A 25478-nucleotide genomic window follows, 5' to 3' on the forward strand; every position below is an offset into this window, starting at 1 on the left:
GGTATCCACCAAACAGACGGGTGATATCTCGGGAAACCCAACTTCAGTAGAACTACTCGAAAGCTTTACACGAAGCAGTATTGCTGAGACCACCCTATCAATTAAAATGTTTTAATTTGGTGATGTAACCGAGGTCATGCATCTTTGCTGACTCTAGCTCTGGCTCTGAAATTATAGGTCCCGACCATCCAATGTTACCGGGATATCGGACATCACTGGCAAACAGGCTTGACAGGGCACGATGCACTCCCTACAGCAACGCCAAGAAACGAGCCAATCATATAACACACCAGCCACTTTTCATACGCCTCTACTTCCCCACCTCTGCCACTTTCCCACAACAACGGCACAGCAACGAGATCCTCCGCTCGCTCCACTTTGTCTCTTCTGACCTTCACTCATCTTTCTCGCCTGAGCCTAAAGCGTAGCAGAGGCAGGCAACACATTCGCTTCGACCACTCGAATTAAATCATCGCTGTCGTCGCGTCGTATCGTATCCGTTTCGTTCTTGGTGTTTTAGACCCGACCGGTTTTCTTGTCTCTTCTCTTGTTTTCTGGGTTGGTTCGTTAGCCGCTAGGTCGAAGAAAGGGGGCGCCGACGAGCCATCGGTCGAGGACGAGACATTTGCTACCCGACCGAGCGAAACACTCCCCTTTTTACGCAGTTAAGGGTTGTGATTGCATTCCGATCGAAATTTGAGCCCCCTGTAGTTGGGGATATCTCATAATCTTCGCCCTCGAACATCGAGGACGATTGAAAGGATTGGGTCAGCGACTGATTATCGCGCCGAGGGGTTTCGACGACTCGACGACTCGACGACATCGATACGACGACATAAACGATCTTCTCGACGACAATCGCTCTGCCACTCGTTATCGCGATATTCGATTCATCGTTCCCCGCAATCTCGCTCACTTTTGGATTTTCGTAATTCCTGCGACAACAATCGAGCAGTGATCTCTACTCGCCCATCATGTCTGGCTTCGGCGACTTCACTTGGATCTGTGAGACGGCACCTCTGCCACTATGCGCTTCCGTTGGGCCTACCCTCCAGGCCACTGGCCGAACCGGTATTGAACCAGAATGCTATGCACGCAATATCGAACTTGCCAACACCATCATTTTCGAAGGCGCTGCGTCGGTGATGCACATTGTTGCGCTCATTATGACCGTCATTATGATTCTCCACGTCCGTAGCAAGTTCACCGCTGTTGGTCGCAAGGAGATTCTCAGCTTCTTCTACCTCTATATGCTCCTCACTGCCATGTCTCTCATTATCGACGCTGGTGTTGCACCTCCGGGAAGCGACCCGTATCCGTACTTTGTCAGTGTGCAGAATGGACTTAGCAGTGCAGTTATCACATGTCTATTGATCAATGGCTTTGTTGGATTCCAATTATATGAAGATGGAACTCCTCTGTCAGTATGGATGATGCGCATTAGTTCTTTGGCTGCTTTCGCCATAAGCTTCCTCGTTTCTCTCGCGACTTTCAAGAGCTGGGCTGGACTTGGACCTACCAACACTGTTGGACTGTTCGTCGTTCTCTATCTCTTGAATGCTGTCCAGCTTTTCGTGTACGTGGTCATGCAAATTCTGCTTGTGACTAGGACACTGCAGGACCGATGGCCTCTTGGCGATATTGCGTTTGGCATCTTCTTTTTTGTGGCTGGCCAGGTCCTTCTCTACGCTTTCAGCTCAAAGATCTGTGTCGCTATCAGCCATTATCTTGACGGCCTGTTCCTTGCGACAGTTTGCAATTTGCTGGGTGTAATGATGGTTTACAAGGTATGTCAAATATGATACGGAAACTCTGCGGTCAGTTACTAATATTTTCGCAGTACTGGGATTCGATCACCAAGGAAGATCTTGAATTTTCAGTTGGCACAAGGATGAACAACTGGGAGGTCAAAGAGCTTCTGCCAGAGGAAGACCGAAGGGCGACTGTATTTTCGGAGGATCCCTATGCTCAATCCAGCTCCTATGATCTGCCTTATTCGCCAAGCGCAGCACGATACTCGGCCAAGTACTAAACGCTCTGACCACCAGAGCAACTTTGACGCCATTAACGAGACTTCATTTTCTTCTATTTTGATTCAGCGCGTGGCGCGCAGTTCATGGCGCTCTTGTAGAGCAACACGAAACATTGGGCTGTTTTGCTTTTAGAATCTTTACATTGCGCGGCGTTTTTAATGGACTGTATAAGTGTGACCAGCCTGGATGGCCACAACTGGGGATAACGAAAACCGATGGGCAAATGGAAAGCCTAGGGGAAGCAAGAGACGCTTGTTAATTAGGGGAGGGAACCTTGATGTCCAGGATGGGCAACCACATGTAGTTGCGAGTTTTACATATAATCAATCATATAGGTAGTTTATATATTATCGAAACTTTACTTGCAACGCCTGCCATTGATTGAGTTTTGATTGTATCGAGGTTCTTGGAGTACAAGATGGCTGGCATGATCTGATCTGATCTGATAGTTGGCCAGATAGGCTTGTGATAACCATACATGGGCTTAAGCTGAGCGATCCGTGGTATTATACCGAGTTGGGATTGGTGAGAATGAAGTCTCGTGTCGGTAAGAAACTTTCGGGTTGATATTCGTAGTAGCTTGGCAGAGCATGTTAGTGGGGAGGCCATGTCACTGGACGAATGGATATCCAAGTCCCCACCTCCCTTCTCGGCCGTCTCCGAAGCCTATCGGCGATGATAATGAAAACCAGGCTACATCCAGGAACTAACTAGTACCTAGGTCTAATATGTATGTGCATATTCGTACATAATCAATTGGTGCTGTGAAGGATGAGATCACAACCAACTAAGAAATATGTGCCGCACGCGGGACAGGCAACAATATGTATATGCGATATCGACAAGGAAGTACAACGTAGTATGCATGAATATACAAGAAGATTAAGTTTAGTTTATACTCCCCGTCTAGGTAAGTATTTCTTAACAAGCACTACCTATCGTGCCAGCATGGGACACGGCGCCACAGGATCAAGGGGGCGTGGAGACGATACACTACAGTGCCAAATTCATTGGACGGTGTCAGCTGGCGCTGCTGGCTTTTATCTTGTTGTGACAAAGCATTGTGCTGCGAGAACTCTCGATGGATTGAGTGAGGGTGAAGGGTGGCGGGATGGAATTGGAGGGAGCCAAATCGCACGTAATGTAGCCAACCAACCACGACAACCAAGCTAAGGAAACACGACCAGGGCCAGCTGTTCGTATATAAGTCCATTCCCTTTGTTATAGAGCTATACTACTAGTACGTTGGGTTACTGCTACCAAGTTGGCCGCAGGGGAATAAGGAAGCGCACAGCCGAGCATTATTGCCGTCTCCATATATCCGTTTCGGGCTCGAGACTATGTGTAATTTGGTGCGGTGGTATGGACTTAAGATAACTGATTAGTACCAAGGTATAACCTGCGGGTAAATAACAGCGAACAGGGTCGCGTATGCGTGTTGCTTAGAACGGAGTCTTGTTGAGCTCACCAATCTCATCAATCTCGGATCTTGTTAGGGGGAACCACAAAAAAAAACTCTTCGATAAATGCTCTGAACGTTGATGATGAGGCTGACTTGTGATTTCGACTCTCTCTCCTTCCTTGTTCGCTTTAATGCTGGAGTCACCGCGTATAGTTTCCTCGCACGTGATAAGGCACTAGAGCAAAAAAGGCAGGGGAAGCAGGGGGTGGCCTGTCGAGTTTTACGTTTTACTCGCTTCGTGCATGGTTCGGTACCGGACGCTGGGTACCTTTTTTATAATGGAGAAGTGAAAGCAGAACCAACAGGTGGATATTTAATGAAAGTGCCTAGGACTTATGTAGCAGCGTAATGTAATTGATCAGGCGATGAATGTAGCATATGATAGACACGTGCTTGGTTGGGCATGGGGAATTTCTTCGACACCTTATTAGTACCCTGGTTGGCAAGAAAGCGAGAGATGTATCGTCACGTAGTTACTATGACACTTGGTTTCTCAAGTGATGAGGTAGCTTTAACTGCTTGAAACTCAATTCTTATTCCCTAGCCTCAAGGTACTTTCTCGGGACAAGCTACAAACTACTAAGGTAGATACCAGTCCAGCCTCCATGAGTGGTCGATCGGTGCAAGGGTCCACGAGGATCTAGCGGAAACAAAGCGCGCGAAAGCAGCTGAGACGGGAAATAAGTTAGCAAAGAGGAAGGGAAAGAAGAGGATCCTCCTACCGACTTACGTTAGTACCTACTAGGGAGAAGAAAAGATACATACTTGTAGTACTTTTCCTCGTAGTTTGGTGCACGTACCTGGCCGCACAACTACCTGATGTGATGTGAGGTTTGATTTGACACACATGTGCTTTTACGTTTAGTACGGATCCATACCTATACCTCCCAACCTCACGTTGGCAGGTACCTACTAGTTACTAACTTGGCCGACTATGTACTACCGGCAGGTAGAGCTCTCCTCTCATTCGCCCCATTGTGGTGGTTTGGGCTGGTTGTTTGCTAGTACATCCATCCCTCCTAGGTGACAGCCAGCCCAGGCCATGGAAGTACCTTAGGTGAGGTGAGATAGCTCATAGGTAAGTACTGTAGCACTTCCCTTTCCAGTCAGTCAAGTCAGTCAGTCAAGCAAAATAATAATATTAAACTTACCTAACCTTACCTACCTAAACTCTCTTTCCTTTCCCTCCTCTTCTGCCTAATTATACTATTCCCATTTCATTTTCCTCCTACAGTCAGCCTTTCCCTTTATCACTGTACGGTCCTCCACTCCTCCCATTCACTGACTTTGACTGGATTGTCGACTATCTCTCTACCTAATCTACCTCCTTCCCACGTCACTGTCACTGACACTTACCCGATTTTCCTTTACAGTACTTTCCATTCCCGCTTGGAGGTGATCGTCTAAGCTTAGGTACTCTCTTATTCGCGAATACTTTTCTATAAGGTACTTAATCTATCCGACATCTTTCTTGTCCACAAGCAATCTTTGTCCCTCCTTGTCCTTGCGAGCACATTCTTCTCGCCCCCAATCCCCCAATCCTGCGGCCTATCTGCCTCCCAGAGAAAAACTTTATCATTCATACCACGCCAGTTCCCAGGTGCATCGCGTATCACAAACTGTGCAACACAGCTGCACCTCCCCTTTACCCCAAAGAACACACTGAAACTATTCGATCGCGTCCTTCTATCATCCCCCAATACGTCCCCCTCAGTGAGGTTGTACCTATCTGCAGGGGATAGTGGCCCGCGCTGCGAAACCGTGGGCTCATTTGCGCGACAGCGATCTAATTCCGATTGCAGTTCCGACTGACCTGGGGTGCTGAATGGCAATTGCGAGGAAAGCCAGCTTCTGTAACCAAAACCCGCTTCTTTTTCGACCGGCCCATGCCCATTGACAGCGGCCGCGAGAAAAAAGAAAGCAATTCGGCCACTAACGAGCTTTGGGTGACAAGGGGATTTGTCACTCTCATGCTTCATCTTTCATGCTAGGCCAGCTCCCTCCCTATTGAACCCACCACGATCATCTTTCCTTAGACCGATACACGCTGGTCGCAACGCGCCTAACCCCATCAGAGTTTCGAGATTTAAATGTATAATTTTTTAATCTCACGCGCTTTCCGCCAATTCATTTCCTTTTCTCAGCCTATTACCTCAGCTCGACTTTTGGGGTGATTTAGTCCGATTACAGCCCGCTTTCAGCACGCGCCCCACGACTCTATTTCAGCCTTTGGGCAATCGGATCAGAGCCACTGATTTACAAATTCCTGCGACCATCTGCACAACACCTAGGTAGTGAAACGCGTTCGCCCGTCTGCGGCTTGCTCATTCCCTTAAGCCAGACGCCGTCACGTGTAACACAGTAACGAGTTCATGCATCCAATCATCAAAGCTTCTACTGCATCTCGACTGATATTGGTCCTACCTTAAAGTCTTCTTGGTATTGCAGATCCGTGATAAGCAGTCGCTTGAACCACTGGGCCCACGATGGCCACAGGGGAAGATGTCTGGGACTCTCTCCCAGAGGGGGAGCAAAAGTCTGTTTGGGATGAGACAGAACGCAATTTTTGGGTTAATCTTCGCACCAAGAAGGATGCAGAAAACAAAAAGATTGAGAAGGATTTCCAGCTCTCGATTAACGAAGTCAGGTTAAAACTCAGTGACCTTACAGGACAGCGAAGTCAACTGAAAGAATCTCAATCTCGACTGGCCAGGGAACTCGCCAAAGTTGAGGCTGAATTGGCACGCACCACGGATGAGTGCGAGGAGAAGGCCAGTCGACTTGAGCGCATTGAGCAGGACTACCGCGCGTCGCGCCAGAAGAGAACAGAAACGCTCCATGATATTTGGTTCAAAATGCGTCGATTCTTTAGACAAAAAAGAGGAGAGGATCCTGATGTCCCAGACCATCTTGGACCAGAATCAGAAGGCATTGTTCTACCCGAAATGTTGCCAGAGGTATCCTCGGGCTTTAATGGAACGACCCCACGAGTAGAGCCTACTAATGGAACTGCAGTGGTAGCAGAGAGACCTGAAGAAGAAGAACAAGACGACGACGAGGATCGTATGGAAGGCGTTGAGCACCACGATAATAGGGGAGCCGAGAGCCTCGTTGATATTGTTGATGCTGATGGCAATGTGATTGGACCCGTGGAACAAATAGAGCCTTGGAACCAATGGGTTGAGGGTATCCAAGAATTGGAAATACGAAGACCCGTCAAGATCCGCCGAGGACGACGCTTCAACACTACACATCTTGCAGGCATTTACGAGCGAACTGAGGCGAAGGGGGTCAAATGGCTCTCTTGTATGATTCAAGCGACAGGGGCGATACAGGCCAAGAGATGCCTGTCTTGTGATAAGAACCAAGGCGCCTTTGACGACTGCATCATTGTCGGCGGGGATCTCTTCCAGAAGTGTGGCAACTGTGAGTGGAATCGCCAGGGATGCCATGGTTCCTCAGGAGACACAATTGACATACTGGCATCGAGGGAGAGGGCACAACGGAAGAAGCAACTGGAGGATGGACCCCAAGAGATTTCTGCAGACCGATCCTCAGAAACAGTACACCAGACCGTTGAAGTTCAGCCGAGGTCGTCTGAGCAAACAAGTCAATCAGAACCTCGGCGAGTCGATGAACAGATTTCTGTGCCTTATCGGCCACCTTCACCAAAGCCCGCTCCACAATATCCTGAGCTACCGTCTGAGAGACAAACTGAAAGACAGCCCGAGCGACAATATGAACGGCAACCCGAAAAACAGTCTAAACAACCAGTTGAGCCTCAACCTACGCCACAGACCGAGCGTCAAGCAGCATGGAACACAGCACCACAGCCAGAACGGCGCCCTGAACACCAAACCGAGAAAGTCCCAGATCGACCTAACGAACGGTTCCATGATGTGATCGCTGCGAAGGCCCCAGAACGGACTGTCGAGGTAGCGCCAATCCAAATCGCTGAACGTCCTCGTGAAATGTCCCACAGACCGGCCTATGGACCTCCCCCAGGACCCCCAAGCCGGCCGACAACGGCTTCCAGGTCGGATTATGCCCCGGAACGAATGATTGACCCCGTGGACTCGCCCTTACCGACACCGATATATCCTCAACCCAGGCCCCTGGAGACTCCACGTTCTGTGCTTCCCTCAGGTGTTCTGCGCCGCAGTCCTCATGAAATCCTCCATCCATCAACAGAGCTCGATGGCCCTGCCAGAGACTATCGCGGTTCTGATTCAGCTCACATATCACGAGAGCCTGAGCAAATGCACACTCCACAGGAGTATCGCGTAGCTGCTGGTTTTACGCCGGCCAATGTGAGAAGTCGACCTCCATCCAGCGATCGAGGAAGACCAACTCCACCATCTCTCTCCCTGGACCCTTCATCGCAGCCGCCTGAATCTCCTCCTGCCCAGCCACTGGAAGAGATTACCCGAGAAAACATGGTCCTCAAGAACGACGGGAATGTTTACACCTATCCTGAATGCGTTGCCGGGGTGCCATTGGTCAAGATTAACGAGGAACACCCGTATTGGGAGGCCAACTGGCCTAACGTCAAGACACTCATTGAGCCACAGCTTGCTCGATGGCGTGAGAAACACCAGGCTGCCATCGAAGCCGGCCCTAAGCAGGATAAGGGTGGTTCTTCAAAGTATCAAATTGGCAGACAGGTCAACCGCGGTATTAAAATTCTCGAATTCCACGAAAAGGGCCCAATCAGTCCCTATCAGTTATTGGGGAAAAGATACATCCAGGCCGGTAAAGGCGGCATAACGTCATATGACACACTATTTCGCCTTTCGGAGACAATATCGGAGCTTGAAAAGTTCAACCTTGATATATCACCAGTTGACTGGATGCGACAGCGACTTCACGAACTAATTCAAACGCAGGGTCACAACTTCAACCTGCCACGAACAATTCACGATTTCTACCATGACTCCAAGCTCACCAGTCTTCGTTACAAGCATGGGTTCAAGAACATCGGACGTCCTTCGGGAGCCATGAAGGCGCGCTTGAGTCACGGCAGCCCTAGCAATACACCTAAACCTCTCCAAAAGCGGAAGTCTATGCACTCTGTTCCTACTACGCCCCGAGAGGATTCATTCATCAACCACTCTCCTCTTCCTAGCCAGGTACCACCAAGCTATCCAGCGCCAGCGCCAGCGCTAGCGCCGGTCCCCGCCCCTGGGCCCCAGCCAGCATTCAGCACCCACCTCAACAAGAAGCCGAAATACATGCCGCCTACACATGGAAGCCCCGTACATGACGAATTTCACTTCGAGGCTTGGTCCGACACAGATTCATGCAGCGGAGGTAGCATCACGAAGTACGATTGGCGGCTTGCTGTAGTCAAGACTCGGTTGTATACCAGCCATATCAATGTCACTCAGTATTGGACCTGGGTTGGTCAGATACAATGTTTCCAACACCAAGTACTCAAAGACGTGAAACCTGCGAAATGGGGCTTGTTTAGGGACGAGATCGATTTCCACGTCAACCTCGCAGAGATTGAGGAGATGGAATGGAGTATCGAAGCACTTCGTGTTCACATCATTATGAAAAAGGATGCCGGAGAGCTTGCTACAGATGGCAAGCCTCGAGGAGATGTCATGGCGTCCTTTCCAAGAGCACGTACAATGCGCCGCTTCCTGTTCTTCTGTAGAGAAAGGGGTATGAAAATGGCTAAGAGGGCCCCGTAAGTGTAACACCTGAGAACAATTGTGACAAAGTTGGGAACTGACCTGGATAATAGTGAGCAACTCAATAATACGTGGGATTCCATGGTTTCTGAACAATTGCCCGGTCGAGGTGATTCTAATCAACAGTTGGTGGAATAAAAGTTGTTGACTGTAAGCGACCATCTTTGAGGGACAAACATGCCGCTTTGCTTCCTGTCTCCCTTTTAACCAGGATCTGATTTGTTTCAATTTCCTATTGTTTCTAGTATTTTTCTTTACTTTTAGAGGATATCACTTCGCACCAAGCCAACACTGGATTTTGTGTGCTCATCGGAAGATTGTTTTTCTTGGCTTGGGGTCAAAGGATGGAAAAGAGAACTTGATGGGTTGAAAGGAAAAGCAGATTAGAGAGGAGTTCTCTCATATTACATACTACACCTTGAGTCGATTAAACTGAACAAATGGCCTCAATTTCCTTTCAATTCTTTCGTAGTCACTAAACTAAGCGTTTCGCAATGTGTCGCCGAAATTCGTGATCTGTAAGCAAAGGTATAGACAGGGCTCATGTGGTATTGATACAGGCAGGGCTCATCTCCAAGAGAGGTCATATTCCTTGTGGCAAATACCATATTCTTCCCGAATCAAACAGACCGTTTATACTAAACTCGTAACAGATTATGCCGCATATACATCCTGTTCTACATATTCATCCCTATCGTTTTCTCAATGTTCGCGTTGGTCCTGGTCCTATATTTTGTGTCGCTGCTGACGCTGCTGCCTTCACCTCAACACCACCGCTGCCCATCATGCGACTCATCAGAGCAGCTCGACATTCCTTCGCCTTGTCGTCACGATATTCCAACTGCGTTGCTGGGGGCTCGGATTCTTGGTTTTCTGGATCTTTGTCCTCATCGCCAAATACGTCGTGGAGCTCAGCCGCCGAGCGGGAGGCAACACTACTGGCATTGGAGGCATTGCTGATGGCACGGCCGAATAGCTGACGCTTGCGAGGTCTTGGGGCTGGCTGTTCAGTTTCATCGGAGGCGAAGGAGGGGAGATTTGGCGTTGTGGTCTCTATGAGTGAGGTAAGTTTCGAGGAGAGGGCCTGGCGCTCCGCGGCTTTAGCGCGAAGACGAGCTTGCTCTGCATTTTCCTGTTGTTTTGCTTGCTGTATGTTTTCTTGCGGAGTTGGAGGATTGTGTGTTGTTTCCTCAGTGTGCGAAGTTGTGAGGTTAACTTTGCTCGTGGGATCGGAGCGAGTGCGAGGCAATGTGGTATGTTTGGTGGGTGACGGAGATCTGTTTAGACGCGCTTGAGGAACCTCAGCAAGAGGTGAGTCAAAGTCCTTGTCCTTAGGTAGACTATTCGTTGTTGTTTGGTGAGTGCGTGCTGTGACAAAGTCTGGTGAGATGACTGAGGCAGGTTTCGCCGTCATTTTTCGAGACACCTTTTCAGGTGAATCATGATCAAAGGCCGAAGTATCGACGCCAGCGCCGTGTCGAGGTTTCATGATATGACTTTTAGTTGACTTGGAGACCGGTTCTGAGTGAGTGCGTTGCATGGGCTTTTGATGCAATCGTGCCTCAGGGGCGGTTCTAGAGGTTGGTCTAGGTTCAGGCTGAGAGGTTTCTGAGTATCGTTCTTTAATCTCAGGGAATATGTAGTCGTCGAGAGGGACCTTGAAGCCTGTACGGATACACTCCCAGAACCAATCTGCTGAAACAACAGGAACGCCCCATTTCAGAGCCACACGCAACTTCTCCTTGCGCATAGAAGTGATGTCCTTGCAAATTAACACGCTTGTAGTTTTACGAAACTCTCCATCAAACTTGGCTCCTAGCTGAACAGCGGCTCTGGCAACTTGATTGAGCTCGATTCCTGTGAAAGCAGCACTGCATATGATAAGATCCGAAAATGCTGGTATAGGGAAGAATGTGAATGGCCGACCGAGAACGTGTTCCCCGGGGTCAAAGTATTGCTTGTTGTGAAGGCACTTTTCGATATAGTATTCTGTCACAACATGGAGGCTATCATAAGTTTCCTGAGGGTGAGTGTCAGGTTGAGATGTCTGAGGAACAATCAGAAACCGGCTGCGAGGTGGCTTTGGGGTTCTTCCCAGAGCGGCCTCATTTAATGATGAGCAAATAATAGCCCCGAGGGTGACGAGTGTTTGCTCTAGGACGGAGGTTCTTTGTGCGTTGAATCCATGTATGTAAAAGAAACAATTCCCAAAAATACCCTGGTCTTCTTCTGGGACTATAGGAGCTGGTGGCTCAGGCTGAGCTCCTGCATGCTGTGGCTGTTGAACCTGAGCTTGGTTTCCGTCTTCCTTATTTTCCTGAGCGAAGGAATAGTCTCTTGATGTTGATCGATTAAGGATGTCGCCCCAGATGTTATTACGCTGCGAGCCGAGCTTCATGCTGGCAGTCTTCCTGAGCTTCCTAGGGCCCTCCTCAGCGCCACCTGCAATGGCAGACTTTGATCGCTTGCTCATTGTACGTTTCAATTCTCTTGTAACCCATGCACCCTTCCCTTGCTCCTCGGGAGGTAAGGTCGGGTCAAATTTGGCTTCTTCTAAGATCATCCTTCGAGAGATAGATTGTTCAAGCCAGGCGAGGGTGACTGGGTGAATGCCCCATGCTCTGGCTGCAGTATATTTCTTGCCTTCGGGTTTGTTGACGATCAGGTGTGTGCACCGTCTCGTCAAGTCACCCGTATATAGGCCTCCGTTCGATGTGATTTTATTTGCGATTTCGTCCCTCTGGTCGCCAAAGCCAGTCAAACAAATCAGCAGCGAATCTCTTGCTGGCTCTCCTCGTTGTGGCTGGACCGTAGGATCGATGCCTCGCTTCTCTAGGGGCTTGAGTTGATGCTTGTTCTCGAGCTGTCGATAATCGATCTCTTCGTCGTTCTTCCATATCTCGCTAAGTTCTTCGATCCAGGCGGCATCCATGGCCTTGATATCGGGGCGTTCACGAGCGACATGGCGATATTTGGGTGTGTCGTAATCACCAACAATAAGATGGGTTACGTCGGGTGTGAGATCGTATTTATGAATACCACCAAGCTCGGCAACTTTGGAAGCGATGCTGGTCTAGGCATCATGGGTCAGCAAACAGGACTCATGATAGACTGACGAGTTTGAACGGCACTTACACGATGCTCGGCAGGAATACTTGTGCAGCAGACGACGATGCCCTTGAGAGGTTCTGCAGGATCAATTTGTATGTCTTCCTCTTCATTCGCGCGAGGTGATGCCATCTTCAGTCCCTTTTGTTTGGCGGTTGCTGTGGTGTTGCAACTTGGACGTCGGAGCTTGTGATTTTTATTGATATCAATCTTTTTGGGAACGCGTCGTGAACCAGACCGCGTCAAGTGCTTAGACGGGGCCCAGACGTCATGACACAGGCGGGACTCTCGCTATATTTACCTAGATTTACACTGTAGATATCCACTATAAGACGCTGGAACTAGAGCTGAGATATAAAATACAGTGCGAGGGTAGCACCACACATCACACACCTAGGGATGACAACTTCATCTCCACGAGATACTTCAAGTACAGAATCATCTGGATTTTGCACATGATTCACTGTCGACCAAAAAAATCCAACTAAAGTGCTATGCATAAGGTAGTTCGTAGACTCACGTGTGGAATTCCCGTTTCCAGAATCCGAGAACCTTGACTAAGATACCTGGAGGTATAACTCTACTACCTACTGCTGGCCCAGAGCCGATAATCGGATTTTAGGCTTTTTATGCTCATTCACGAAACTCTACAAACGAAATTGAATGGAGAATTTCATGCGTATTATAAGTAGTCTTATTGACGGTAAGAATTTCTTTTACCATGGATTTGATCAGTCAAGGGATCTAAGACATCTCATATCATTTATAAGTGAATTGTGGATACCCCCGTAAGGCATCTACAGCCAAGCCCCGCTCATCACCTAAACTTCAACCCCACCATCAGCTAAGATCGCAGCCTTGTCGCGAAGTGAAAGCTCAACCCCTCCATCTACACTTCTTTCGTCTCCAACTACAACTTTCCACCTTCCCTCCCGAACATAAATCGATCGCAGCGGCGAAACCTCCACATGGGGAACTCCTTCCGATAAACACTTCCTCATCCTCCGACCCTCATCCTGCGCCATCTCACCACGACCGAACCAAGCATCTTCACCGTTCGATCACCACTAGGAGCCTAACCCCGAGCATCCTCCGTGGAACAGTTCGACCGTATCGGCCGACGCTCGAATATCCCAATAGCCCGCTTGGCGACTCGATTTCGATATCCTTGCAGAACCTTGCCAACTAGCAACGAATCCGACGCCGTCAAGATGCCTCCACCATCTGCTGCCCAGCAAAAGGTTCTCATCGCCCAGTTCGTAGCTCTGACTGGTCAATCAGAGCGACAAGCTACCCGTGTACGTATTTTCCGTGTTCGCCCTCCTTACCTATGTCGATCATCGCGAACCAAGCTGGTCCCTGACACGGATAAACTTCATGACAACCTACTGCTCTACACGGCATGGCTTGGGCTATGGATGCATCGGCCTGTGTTTCAGCGGCGCCTATTTAGCCAGGAGTTGTATCATCATGATTGTATGGTATGGCGTTGCTAACATCCACTTTAATAGTACCTCAAGAATGCCGGTTTCAAGCTCAACGAAGCTGTCGATACGTAAGTTACTGCCGTCTTTCCTATTCTTTATGCTTGCCATGATACACGTCGCCTATGTCTACTGGCACAATGCTCTCTGCTACATCCGGATGCGGATATGTCTATTTGAGCAGCTTCCGGCTATTGTTTGTCCATTGTATTCATCCTGTCACTGTCTCCCGGCCCACTATTGCCCGTCTCATTTGCAAAGTATGACCGACAAAGACGCCGATAGTCTTAGACAAGGTTACTTGTAGATCTGGTGCTATTGAGGGGTCTTGAATACGTTACCTCGAGGACATGCGGTGCTTATACTTCTATCAAATTCCCAGATGAGAATCATGGGAATCTTGAAGTAGTTGGCACCCATGACAGGGCTTGTACATACGCCTCCTACGTTGTTACAAAACTTCCAACCCCTCCTATTCTTCAGGGACCTTGACCATTCAGCGCTTTGTGACCTTACTGTGGTCACTCAAGCACCGTCCGGCCAACTGAGAAGATGGGATGGAAAAGTTTCAAGAAGCGCATCACGACCGGGGTTCCTATCTTGTCCTCTACCAAGGAGGCCGGCAAAGATACCCCTGGATCGTCTCATCAGACGGAATCTGAACAAACACCAAATAACTCGAAATCTTGGTATATCACCTTGGTGTTCAATAGTTGTGTTATGTGTTGGCTGAGATGGCCACAGCAGCACGCATAGTTATTGTTGGCCATTACACCGGCCCTTTGCTCAAAACCCTTCACTATTCAACATTACCTTGCGGTATCGACTGACATATATCGAACAGGTTCTTTTCATCCAATGGAGACACCAAAGGCCCGTCCCCTCTGGAAGTATCGCTAGACAAGCTATTCTCTCAGCTGCAAGGTATTTTGGTTCTCTCAATCCGTCAGGTTCATTAGCTTATATCTTCAACTAGACTCTAGTGATGAAAAAGACAAACTGGAGCTCGACTCCACAATGTCATACCTCACTGAGAAGCTACAAGTCAACATAGAAAACGCCGAGCTACTTGTTGCGCTTGAACTTCTCCAGGCTCCCTCTGTGGGCGTCATTACCAGGAAAGGTTACGTTGATGGCTGGAAAGTGACTGGGTAAGAATGCACTCAGCCCTGCTATTGACACCGAATGCAATACATGGGCAGACTCCTTTGTGAATTCGTTGCTGATTTGAAACAGAGCTGGAACGACACATCAAGAGCATGCCGCCCATCTCCGAAAACTGACCAAATCCCTCTCCTCTGACACGACTCTATTCAAAAAGGTTTATAGACATACCTTTGTTGCTGGTCGAGATGGCGACCAGAAAGCACTGAACCTTGAGACTGCGCTCGTTTACTGGGACATCCTATTTGCCCCTCCGGGTATGGAGTGGAAGACATCAAACCGCAACTGGCTGGAACTGTGGAAGTCCTTCCTCAATGACAAGTGGACTCGCTCGGTCAACAAGGACATGTGGAACATGACACTCGAGTTTGCCCTCAAGTCTTTATCTGACGAGTCGCTATCATTTTGGAACGAGGATGGAGCGTGGCCAAGTGTGATTGACGACTTTGTGGATTGGTGTCGTGAGCAGGGCATTGGTAAGACCGATGGCATGGACGTTGACAACTAGGGAAGCGGCACACTCATTGGCTCACAACACGCAACGGAGCTCATAGAAGACATGGGCTCCTGCATCTTCGATTCCGATATCCACATACCACAGTATACAGGCAGGGCACATCGTTTAGGCGCCAACCGGACATACGGGAAGCGGGTTGCGTTTCGAGAAGGACGGCGTTAACCAAGAGCACCCGGGCCATCGGTGTGGTTGTAATTGATGACTTATGATAGACAAGCAGTAACAGAATAGAACACATTCATGTTACCTGTCCTTCTGTGTGATTTGTGTCTTGAACCCTTGATGAGATTCGTCCACCTATCAGGTCCTTGAAAACGTGACAAATACATAATGAAGCGAATGATAGTTTGGAGCTCTATAATATTTCATACAACCATGGCTGCTGTCTTTGGACGCAGCGTCGTTTTTGTACACAGCATCGTGTGATGCCTGAGCATAGGGCTGAGTCTTTTCTCGGACTCTGGCGCTTACACTCATTCGAGAATCGTTCATGTATCCTACATGAACATTTCCTGATCCTTCGTTATCACTATTAAAGCCGTTTGTCGTCCATTTATATCTTCAAATCTTTCTTTCTCCCCTTATGCCTCACTACCAGTCGTCTTCCACTTGGGCGGCCCAAATCTGGCTAATGACTCAAGCTTTCCGTCTCCAAGCTTGACATGGGCGGCACGAATCATTCGGGGCTCGAGGCGCAATGTATTTCGTACGTCTTGGTGGACCTTTGAGGCCGCATCGTATCGCATGACGAAGTAATGGCCGTGTGTGTGCTTCATCTGATGCACTGAGATCGGCTTCGGCAGGGAGAATACACCCCAGTTGGCAAGACCGCGGACGACACCGCCATTCTTGAGGACGAGGGAACCGACGGTTTGGGCGATCCTGCTTTGGTTAGCTAAGATCGGTTGATGATTCGATGTGAGGAACGCACTCCTTCACCTCGGAGAGGCTGCCTGGTCGGACCTGATTTCGGTTAGCTCTAATGCATGTGCAGAGAGGGAAGGGACTCGTACAATCGCGATTAATTCGTAGAGCATCTTGGTGATGACATCTACAGTAAGAATGGTATTGTCGCGGAATATTTCGATGTCGCCCAAGCTGGATGAATTTCTGGCGGATCTCGAATTTTGGGCTCCGAGGATTAGCCACCTCTGCGGCAGCTCATGGCGGGCGGGTGGGGCACTCATCTATTCGACAACACCAACCACCTGATGCACTATTAGATTGTCATCGATTTCATCGTCATTCATGATATTTTAAAAACGATGCCTTCTACCTATGTTACAGGCTTTTCGATACAGTACAGTCGAGAAATATCTCGAGTTGGTGGTTTTACATATTAGATTCGCTCCTTAGACAAGGCCTGCCAGATACTCCATGGCAGTTTCCAGCCAGCTGTCTTGACAGCGAATGGGTTGAAATCTGCTTGCTCCAGACGTTGCAGGTACTGTGCCGAAGGGATGGCTTCAAGAAGCACTCCAAATCCCTGTCGGATCTCTCTCGATGTATCACTGCCCTCGGTATAGAAATGCTCAGCTTCTCCTTGATGCTCGAACTCGTGACCTGGATCCTCTCCTGCCTTGAGCCGCTTGAGCATCTCTCGGGCCGTGATGAGGTGGTCATTGGCTCGTGTCGCGACCTGGAATACAGCATCTTGAAGTCCGGGTGCATTGGGTCCCTGCCTGAAGACCTCTTCTTCTTTGACTCCTGCTTCAGCCATAGCATCCAGTGGTAGAAGAAGCGCAGGCTCTCGCACAGCTGGAACTTGTCCAGAAGGTGTATTTACTGGGGGGGGAGGTGCCGCCAGAATAGGGATGCCACGTAGGATCGTAGCGATACCACAGGCCTTCCCGATATGACTTGCGAGATGATCGACATGCATTGATCTCAGCGGGAGTGATGCTAATGTCGTGTACATGAGAGTCGAATATGTATTCTCAGCATACTCTTCTAAGCTCGCCAGATTGACAAAAGGCCTGTTTGTCATATGCTTTTCTCTCGTTTTAATTAATCTTGAGATCCAAAATTTTATGGATTTCTTGGTGGAATTGCCATCACGGGCCTCCAGATCTTGTAGGCCCTTGTGAAGGAGGATGCAGATGGGTTCGCGAGGGGGACGACCCGCCAAAGTGTTGTCAATGGATTCTTGCCAGAACTTCATTCGAAAGGATCCAATCGTGGGGTTAGAAACGAGCTCAGGAAGGCGAACAAGCTCAAGGTTGAGGGTACGGAGAGCAGCGTAGGTGTCTTGTACTGGAGAGGGGACAAAGCGGCGAATGAGATGAGCATCATAGTCGCTGTTTCTAAGGGCTGTTAGAGAAGACCCCTTGGATGTTCAATTGAGCTTACTGTAACTGTGTCAAACAGTATCTTCTCGCAGATTCAACATCAGCATCTGTGATATATGTTCGACGACATGTTCGGGCGAGGGTGAAGCCCCGAAGATTTTGGCCCAACAGTCTTGGGCGATACATTATATGATGATGAGTTCTCAACGATTATCGAAATGCGATTGTTATCATCTCAATAACAATACAATTGATCGTGATACAATGAACATGACGGTCCTGCGACTTAAGACACGGCCACCCATACCTAGACGTCGGATTTCCAATCGCCTTCAGTGAATTTTTCATGACGTCGAGCTCCGTTGCGCCACAGCATGAGCCACATCAATTAACACGACATGACGAGATGAAAGGAGCCACTTAAACACGGGATCAGGTGACACTTCCACGCGCAGTCGCGCCTGCAGGGGTTTGTCGCGTCTCCCAGAAAGTCCAGCTCCGACCTCAGGGAGCTCTTTTGGGGGGCTTCAACATTTTTGGCCAAACGCTCTATGAGAAAAGGTCTTTAGTCATGACGCTTTCTTACCAAAAAAAGCACCCAGATGATCATATAGATCCAGAACCTCCCGCGAAAAGACGCAGGTTTTTTGCAGACCCAGACGAACTTTCTTCAGACCCTGTCTCTCATGACCAGTCCCCACTACCGCAGCCGAAACGGTTCTTTAAAGATGAGGACGATGTCGAGGAAGAAGATGAATACAAAGATAATTTTGGCGAAACACACGACGATGATCTTCCTGTAACATCTCCGTCACGGCCACCGGCGCTCCAACAGGAGTCGTCTGTCTCCTTTGATCAAGAGACATTCGAAGCTTTCATCGGGGACAAGGTCTCTACTGACGTCCTCTCGACCATAAGAGACCACTGCGGAAACGATCTCGAACGAGCGGTTAATATGTACTTTGATGGAACATACAAGAAATTTGTGAAGAAGCCATCATGGAAAACACCCTTGAGGCCTACCTCTACCACCAGCTCCAGTCGGTCGCCAAGTGTCCCCAATGAACGCAAGCCAAGTATCAAGACAAGCCAGAGAATGCCGAAACAACGATATATAGGAGCGTTTGGTGTTGAAGGATGGGCTACACGGAGCGGAGTTAACGTGTTGAAGCATGGCGATGCCGTGAAAATCGAGCGACAAAAGTTACAGCCACCCCAATCTGTCAGAGGGAAGGGAAAGACCGGACAAGTTACACCTTCACGAGGTTTTGCCGCCGCCGCTGCGAGGCGAGTCGATGTAATCGTGCGCTTCACCACCCAAAACGGATCAGAAGTTGGACGGCTAGCGAAGGAGACAGCAAATTGGGTTTCAGCTCTGATCGACGAAAAGGTGTGCAAATTCGAAGGAACTGTGGTTTACGCCCCTGAGAGAATCCGAACGAACGACACGATTTTTCTACAATTGCGATGCTCACTGCTTGACTCTGCCTTCTTCAGCCGCTCATTCAAGCTCGCTGACGACCGATCGGCTGCTTTCTTCGAACAAAACGAGACAAGCGATGAGAAAACACTTCGACTGCGACAAGTCGCTCTGGTTAAATTGTTTCAAGAGATCAACTTACAGCCCACTATGTCGAATTCTGCTGCCGAAGATGGCCGTAAGGGGCTACTCCAAGCTGCCGAGCAAGACGAACAGAAGCAGAAGGAGGCGAAGAAGGCCAATGGGGACACAAATAGAAACGGCAAGGAGGCCGACTCATCCCAGTCATCCGAGACCGAAGAAGGAGAAGAGCTGGAACAGGATCAGCTCGATGCACTTTACAAGAAGGCTCAGTCCTTCGATTTCAGCACCCCTGAGGCGGAGCCAGCAGATACCTTTGCTATGACACTGCGATCATATCAAAAACAAGCGCTACACTGGATGATGGCAAAAGAGAAGGACGAGAAAAGCAACCGGGAGCCATCCATGCATCCTCTTTGGGAGGAGTACGATTGGCCATTGAAAGATGTCGATGATAAGAATGTACCTCAGGTTGAGGGGCAGCCAAAGTTCTACGTCAATCCGTATTCTGGCGACTTGTCCCTTGACTTCCCAGTTCAAGAACAACATTGTCTTGGTGGTATTCTTGCCGACGAAATGGGTCTTGGCAAGACCATCCAAATGCTAAGCTTGGTACACACGCACAGGTCCGAGATCGCACTTGAAGCTCGCCGAGCAGCTGTTGAGCTCTCGAGCGTGAATCAGCTTACCAGACTGGGCAAGAACTCAGAATCGGTGCTTGATGCGCCTTGCACAACGTTGGTGATTGCCCCCATGTCGCTACTGTCGCAATGGCAAAGTGAAGCGGTGAAGGCTTCCAAGGATGGAACGATGAAGATTGAGTTATACTACGGCAACGAGAAGTCAAGCAATCTGCAGGCACTCTGCTGTGCTTCCAACGCGTCCAACGCTCCAGACCTAGTAATTACCAGTTATGGAGTTGTTCTATCCGAATTCAGTAGCATAGCTGCCAGAAAGGGAGACAAGAGCTTTCACAACGGGCTCTTCTCCCTAAAGTTCTTCCGCATTATTATCGACGAGGCACACCATATCAAGAACAGATCATCCAAGACTGCAAAGGCTTGCTATGAAATATCAGCCTACCATAGATGGGCTTTGACGGGAACTCCCATCGTCAACAAATTAGAAGATTTGTTTAGTCTTGTCAGATTCCTAGGCGTGGAGCCTTGGAACAACTTTTCGTTCTGGCGAACGTTTATTACTGTGCCATTTGAATCGGGAGACTTTATGCGGGCCTTGGATGTTGTGCAAACAGTGCTAGAGCCTCTCGTCCTACGACGTACAAAGGACATGAAAACACCCGACGGCAAACCGCTTGTGCTCCTACCACCTAAGCAAGTCGAAATTGTTGATGTGGAGCTATCGGAAACGGAAAGAGATGTGTATAGTTACATCTTCAACAAAGCGAAACGAACGTTTTCGCAGAATGTTGAAGCGGGTACTGTCATGAAAGCCTTTACGACCATCTTTGCACAGATCCTGCGTCTTCGCCAATCTTGCTGCCATCCCATTCTAGTCCGCAATCGTGATACTGTGGCAGATGAAGAAGAAGCTGGAGCTGCTGCTGATGCCGCTGCTGGACTGGCAGATGATATGGATCTCGAATCGCTTATCACTTCTTTCACGGCGGAGACGGATGAGGCTTCGAAGGAGACCAACCAGACCTTCGGTGCTCATGCCTTGGAACAGATCCGTGATGAGGCTGAGAATGAATGCCCTCTATGTTTTGAAGAGCCGATGAATGATCAGACCGTGACTGGGTGCTGGCACTCTGCATGTAAAAAGTGCTTGCTTGATTACATCAAGCATCAGATTGGCAAGGGCGAAGTGCCTCGATGTTTTAGTTGTCGAGAGCCCATCAACAAACGTGACCTGTTTGAGGTCATTCGACACGATGATGACCCTGATATGATGATGTCGAAGAAGCCTAAGATCAGCCTGCAACGGGTTGGCGTCAATGCTTCTTCAGCAAAGGTTGTTGCACTGATGTCCGAGTTGCGGAATCTGAGACGAGAACATCCCAAGATGAAGTCTGTGGTGTTCTCTCAGTTCACGTCTTTTCTTAGCCTTATCGAGCCAGCTCTCACTCGTGCGAACATCAAATTCCTGCGACTTGACGGATCCATGGCCCAGAAAGCTCGAGCGGCTGTACTTAACGAGTTTACCGAGAGAAAGGGGTTCACGATCCTGTTGCTAAGTTTGCGTGCAGGAGGTGTCGGGTTAAATCTGACGACAGCTGGTCGAGTATTCATGATGGATCCCTGGTGGAGTTTTGCGGTCGAGGCTCAGGCCATCGATCGAGTACACAGAATGGGACAAGAGTCGGAGGTACAAGTCAAGAGATTTGTGGTCAAGGAAAGTGTGGAGGAGCGGATGCTGAAGGTCCAGGAGCGGAAGAAGTTCATGTGAGTATCACTGATGGCGAGAGTATCAGAGCACAGCTAACATTTGGGACAGTGCAACCTCTTTGGGCATGATGAGTGATGAAGAGAAAAAGCTCCAACGTATCGAAGATATCAAGGAGCTATTGAGCTAATTAGTCGGAGCGCATATATCTGCTGCGTGCATTGCTTGGTCTGTTTCTGCAAATTTCTCATTGCTAGACATGATGGCTGTGGCATGAGTGCATTCGCAAGGCGTCTGGAACATGAATGGGATACGAACAATAGCATAGAGGGCATGAAAATATGAGGCAGCCTGTTTGGGAAGATGGTCTAGGTCGTGGCAAGGCCTCAAGCAAGGAGTCTGGTTGGCTGGGTTCCAGGTTGAGATCAGAGAACACCAGCATCTGATGGACAAGCCTGACATGAAGTCAATCACGACAGTTTAGGCATTTAAAAAATACAGGGAACTTAATCATCTCTTCTAGTCAGATCCGGATATTATGAGGAAGAAGACGATCATTTGGTGCAGGATTCTGGTCATGGTCATGTCTCAGCGCGGTCATGTTCCTGCATTGCCGCAATAGGCGCGTGACCAAAGGCCTATAAATGTATCATCCTCAGTCTCAACCATCACGAACCTGACGCGACTCACCTGACTTGGTACCTCATGGGTACAAAATCACTGTAATCTTCAACCTTGACATGTTTAAATAGTCGAGAGTTCGCCGGGTGGCTGCTGTCACTATGGCAGTGTTGTGTCACAGAGTATACATGCATATATAGGCGACTGCATATCTGCTACACAAGTCGTTCGCCTGATTAACCTGCACACTTCTCTCTATTCTTTGCTCTCTTTGCTCTCTTTGTTAGCGTTCTTTGAGCATATTTACAACCTGGATAACCCTTCGTCAAGGTCTGGAGAAGCAGTCGAGGGACAAAGCAACGGCGTTGCTGCAGCTCACGACTCGATCTCTCAAAAGGACCCAGAGATCAAGCAAGAGTTAGAGGACGAACTAGAAGAGACACAAGTTGGTGAGGTTGAAGCCGAGACAAAGTCTGTACCCAAGGACAACCCCAAAGACCAAGACGACGATTACGACAGCGACGACGAGCATCATCTTTGCTCCATACTTCTCTACTTTATATCAAAGACTCTTCTGAACCATCTCAGAGACGAACCTGAAGATATGCCAATGGACCGCTTTGCCGAGCAGTTCTTTGGTCGCCAGGACCAGTCTTCACGCTCTCGACCTCCTGAGGATCCCAGCTTCATGGAGACATTCGCAAAGAACTTGGCCAAGTCCGCTGCTAAGTCTGCCGCCAGAAAGGCCATGGGTCAATCATCCTCTGAGAAGCGAACTCGCGATGGTACGCGAAGCGGAAACCAGATCAACCCCGAAGATTTCCGTGGTGTAGCTGAATTCGTTCTCGGTATGCTTGGTGGCAAGAATGAACAGCCACGAAGAGATGACGATCGCAAGAAGGATAAGAAGAGGAAGAGAGACAAAGATAAGGAGAGGAGCAGAGAAGCGCCGAGGAGTAGGGATGTCGAAGATGACGGTGATAAATACGGATCTGATAAAGAACGTCGAAAGAGACGTCGCCACCGCGTTACCTTTGCAGAACCATACTACGAGTCTCCTCGCCCAGAAGAGACTTACTATTCTCAAGCCTACGAGCCTCGTCGCGACGAAGACAAAGAAGAGCGCCGCCGCCGTCGTCGTCAACGCCGATACAAGCGCGACCTAGATCTCAAGACCCTCAAGACAGAGTTGGAGGCCATGTCGAGCACGATAATCTCCTTGAACGCAAGAGGCGCCAAACATCGGGACTGCGAGTTTTACGATCGCTTTGTGAGAAAGGGCGGGAGGTTGCAGGATGTCATTGGGAGCACGTTGGGACAGATCAGGGGGGTCATGGAGGGAGAGGTTGAGGCGGAGGAGAGAAGACGACGGAGAGACCGGAGGAGGGAGATGCGATGATATAATCCATTGGTACAAGGTTGAGGGTTTGTTATTTTATTATGTATTTGCAAACGTGTTAGACAATCTTCTAGAATTTATATGTGTTACGACAAAGAATGTTGTCAAGTTTGATGGACTGCATGGGGAATCGGTGCCTTGCAGATGTTTGGGCATTTGCAGGAGATGAAAGAAAGAAATCAGCCATTGATTGTCAGCTTCAACTGGCGAGGTATGATGCTGGACAAGACATGTTGCTGCAATTGAGGAAACAGGTCATTCCCTGAGTATATAGACATTAGATTCGCCATCTTTCTTTCTGTAAAAAAATAAAAAATAAATGTGTTATACGTGCCATTCTCAGAAACATTCTCTCATTCACGATGCCTTCCATCAGTCTCACTCACAATTTAACACTTCATAATGACCTGGTACCATGTATCACAACAGAACCAGCAACTCAAGGTTATAATCACACTCACGACTTCAAACATCTCCTATCAAGAGCCCTTCACAAGCTTGATCGTCGAGACACAGCTCCGGAAATCATAGGAATAGTCGTCGGTTTGACTCTCCTCGCCGCTGTCATCGGAGTTGGTTTATTTGTATGGAATTGGAACATCTTCAAGCAGCTCAGGACGAGCAGCAGTCAGAGACGCAACCATCATCGTCACTCGCGCCGTCGGCGTCATATCATAGGACATTTCAACGCAAGTGTCGAGGGTGACCCTGAAGATATCGAGCTTGAGTGTCGTGAGCGACATCACCGCCATGGAGTCCATCACCACCCTAACTGCCGACATCACGGGCTTCACCACGGACGACGACATCATCGTTCAGGCCCTCGAAGACCGGAGCCGATATTTCAGATGCCCAATCCTTGCCATCCACATCCATTCCACCCACCGAATGAGATGGACGCACCTCAGATACACGATGGACTGAATTATCCTTTCCTGTTTGGACATCGTTGGCATAGACGGCATAGGGATGTTGTTTCTGTTTGTTAGATCATTGCATATGAAGAGAAATAGACTGTACGATATACTGGGAAGAGACAATATTGAAGCTTATGAATATCTCAAAGACGGGCTGATAGAATACAAATGATACGATACATGAATCCAACTACACAACCATGATGCCCGCGGACTCTACTTTTGGAAGTCAAAGAACGAAGCACTAATACACTCAAAGGATATACATGAAATAGAGAAATCTAAACATGCGTTAGCCTCGTTCTCGGATATACAACAGTACGAGTACAGTAATCACTCACCAAAAGACAGGATTACTCCCCCTACTACCCATCTGCCGGCTTATCAGGTGGAGGCGGAGGTGCATCATCCACAGGAGCAGCACTCCTATCAGAATGTCTCGAGCCTCCACTGCTCATCGATTTATGCCTCCTATGATGGTGATGGTGGTGGTGATGATGCCGACGATGTTTCTTCTTCCTAAAAGTAAACCGAGCAGATCTGTAGTAGAAGTACAAAAAGGTGATGACAATAGCCAGGAACGCAGCAAGGGTGAAGCCCACAATGAGTCCGATCTTGATGTTGTTATTCGTCGTTGGGTTATCAGAGAATTGTCTCCTTATAAGAGTGGGATATGGATACGGATATGGGCTAATATGACTGAAGGGCTTCGTGAGTGGATGAGGAACGGCTGGGGGTCCATGGTGTCGGGCAGCCTGCAGATGAGGCAAGGGTATAGGGATATACATCAAATCTCACAGGTCGGTCTCGAATAGAACAGAGTCGAAAACATTGGTATAATAAAAGTGCAAAACGGGGGGCGTCCAACGACACCGGAATCAA

General features: G+C 48.8%; 10 protein-coding genes across 10 annotated transcripts; 7 read left to right on the forward strand and 3 right to left on the reverse strand.

The window, feature by feature from the left end:
* Window positions 1–974: 974 nt before the first annotated feature.
* Window positions 975–2032, forward strand: FPRO_08257 (uncharacterized protein; the record flags this gene model as incomplete). The annotated part of the gene is made up of 2 exons (XM_031221906.1): window positions 975–1787; window positions 1841–2032. 2 exons carry the CDS (start codon window positions 975–977, stop codon window positions 2030–2032), a joined length of 1005 nt encoding a protein of 334 aa, XP_031087417.1.
* Window positions 2033–5981: 3949 nt separating this feature from the next.
* FPRO_08258 (uncharacterized protein) lies at window positions 5982–9191 on the forward strand (the record flags this gene model as incomplete). The annotated part of the gene is made up of 1 exon (XM_031221907.1): window positions 5982–9191. The coding sequence occupies one exon, from the start codon at window positions 5982–5984 to the stop codon at window positions 9189–9191; it is 3210 nt and encodes a 1069-aa protein (XP_031087418.1).
* Window positions 9192–9882: 691 nt separating this feature from the next.
* FPRO_08259 (uncharacterized protein) lies at window positions 9883–12431 on the reverse strand (the record flags this gene model as incomplete). Its single annotated transcript, XM_031221908.1, has 2 exons — window positions 9883–12264; window positions 12327–12431. The coding sequence occupies 2 exons, from the start codon at window positions 12429–12431 to the stop codon at window positions 9883–9885; spliced, it is 2487 nt and encodes an 828-aa protein (XP_031087419.1).
* A 1079-nt stretch (window positions 12432–13510) lies between these two features.
* Window positions 13511–15455, forward strand: FPRO_08260 (putative SCRO protein; the record flags this gene model as incomplete). The annotated part of the gene is made up of 5 exons (XM_031221909.1): window positions 13511–13597; window positions 13811–13854; window positions 14628–14707; window positions 14760–14934; window positions 15020–15455. The coding sequence occupies 5 exons, from the start codon at window positions 13511–13513 to the stop codon at window positions 15453–15455; spliced, it is 822 nt and encodes a 273-aa protein (XP_031087420.1).
* A 590-nt stretch (window positions 15456–16045) lies between these two features.
* Window positions 16046–16501, reverse strand: FPRO_08261 (putative ribosomal protein MRP17, mitochondrial; the record flags this gene model as incomplete). Its single annotated transcript, XM_031221910.1, has 3 exons — window positions 16046–16346; window positions 16396–16427; window positions 16472–16501. The coding sequence occupies 3 exons, from the start codon at window positions 16499–16501 to the stop codon at window positions 16046–16048; spliced, it is 363 nt and encodes a 120-aa protein (XP_031087421.1).
* Window positions 16502–16803: 302 nt separating this feature from the next.
* On the reverse strand, window positions 16804–17938 carry FPRO_08262 (putative ribosomal protein MRP17, mitochondrial; the record flags this gene model as incomplete). The annotated part of the gene is made up of 2 exons (XM_031221911.1): window positions 16804–17767; window positions 17814–17938. The coding sequence occupies 2 exons, from the start codon at window positions 17936–17938 to the stop codon at window positions 16804–16806; spliced, it is 1089 nt and encodes a 362-aa protein (XP_031087422.1).
* Window positions 17939–18323: 385 nt separating this feature from the next.
* On the forward strand, window positions 18324–21849 carry FPRO_08263 (uncharacterized protein; the record flags this gene model as incomplete). Its single annotated transcript, XM_031221912.1, has 2 exons — window positions 18324–21718; window positions 21771–21849. 2 exons carry the CDS (start codon window positions 18324–18326, stop codon window positions 21847–21849), a joined length of 3474 nt encoding a protein of 1157 aa, XP_031087423.1.
* A 515-nt stretch (window positions 21850–22364) lies between these two features.
* On the forward strand, window positions 22365–23679 carry FPRO_08264 (uncharacterized protein; the record flags this gene model as incomplete). Its single annotated transcript, XM_031221913.1, has 2 exons — window positions 22365–22368; window positions 22412–23679. 2 exons carry the CDS (start codon window positions 22365–22367, stop codon window positions 23677–23679), a joined length of 1272 nt encoding a protein of 423 aa, XP_031087424.1.
* A 362-nt stretch (window positions 23680–24041) lies between these two features.
* Window positions 24042–24668, forward strand: FPRO_08265 (uncharacterized protein; the record flags this gene model as incomplete). The annotated part of the gene is made up of 1 exon (XM_031221914.1): window positions 24042–24668. The coding sequence occupies one exon, from the start codon at window positions 24042–24044 to the stop codon at window positions 24666–24668; it is 627 nt and encodes a 208-aa protein (XP_031087425.1).
* A 362-nt stretch (window positions 24669–25030) lies between these two features.
* On the forward strand, window positions 25031–25411 carry FPRO_08266 (uncharacterized protein; the record flags this gene model as incomplete). Its single annotated transcript, XM_031221916.1, has 1 exon — window positions 25031–25411. One exon carries the CDS (start codon window positions 25031–25033, stop codon window positions 25409–25411), a length of 381 nt encoding a protein of 126 aa, XP_031087426.1.
* Window positions 25412–25478: the final 67 nt, after the last annotated feature.

The sequence above is a fragment of the Fusarium proliferatum genome, assembly GCF_900067095.1.
Source record: "Fusarium proliferatum ET1 genome assembly, contig: FPRO_scaffold011, whole genome shotgun sequence".
NCBI classification, from domain to species: Eukaryota; Fungi; Ascomycota; class Sordariomycetes; order Hypocreales; family Nectriaceae; genus Fusarium; species Fusarium proliferatum.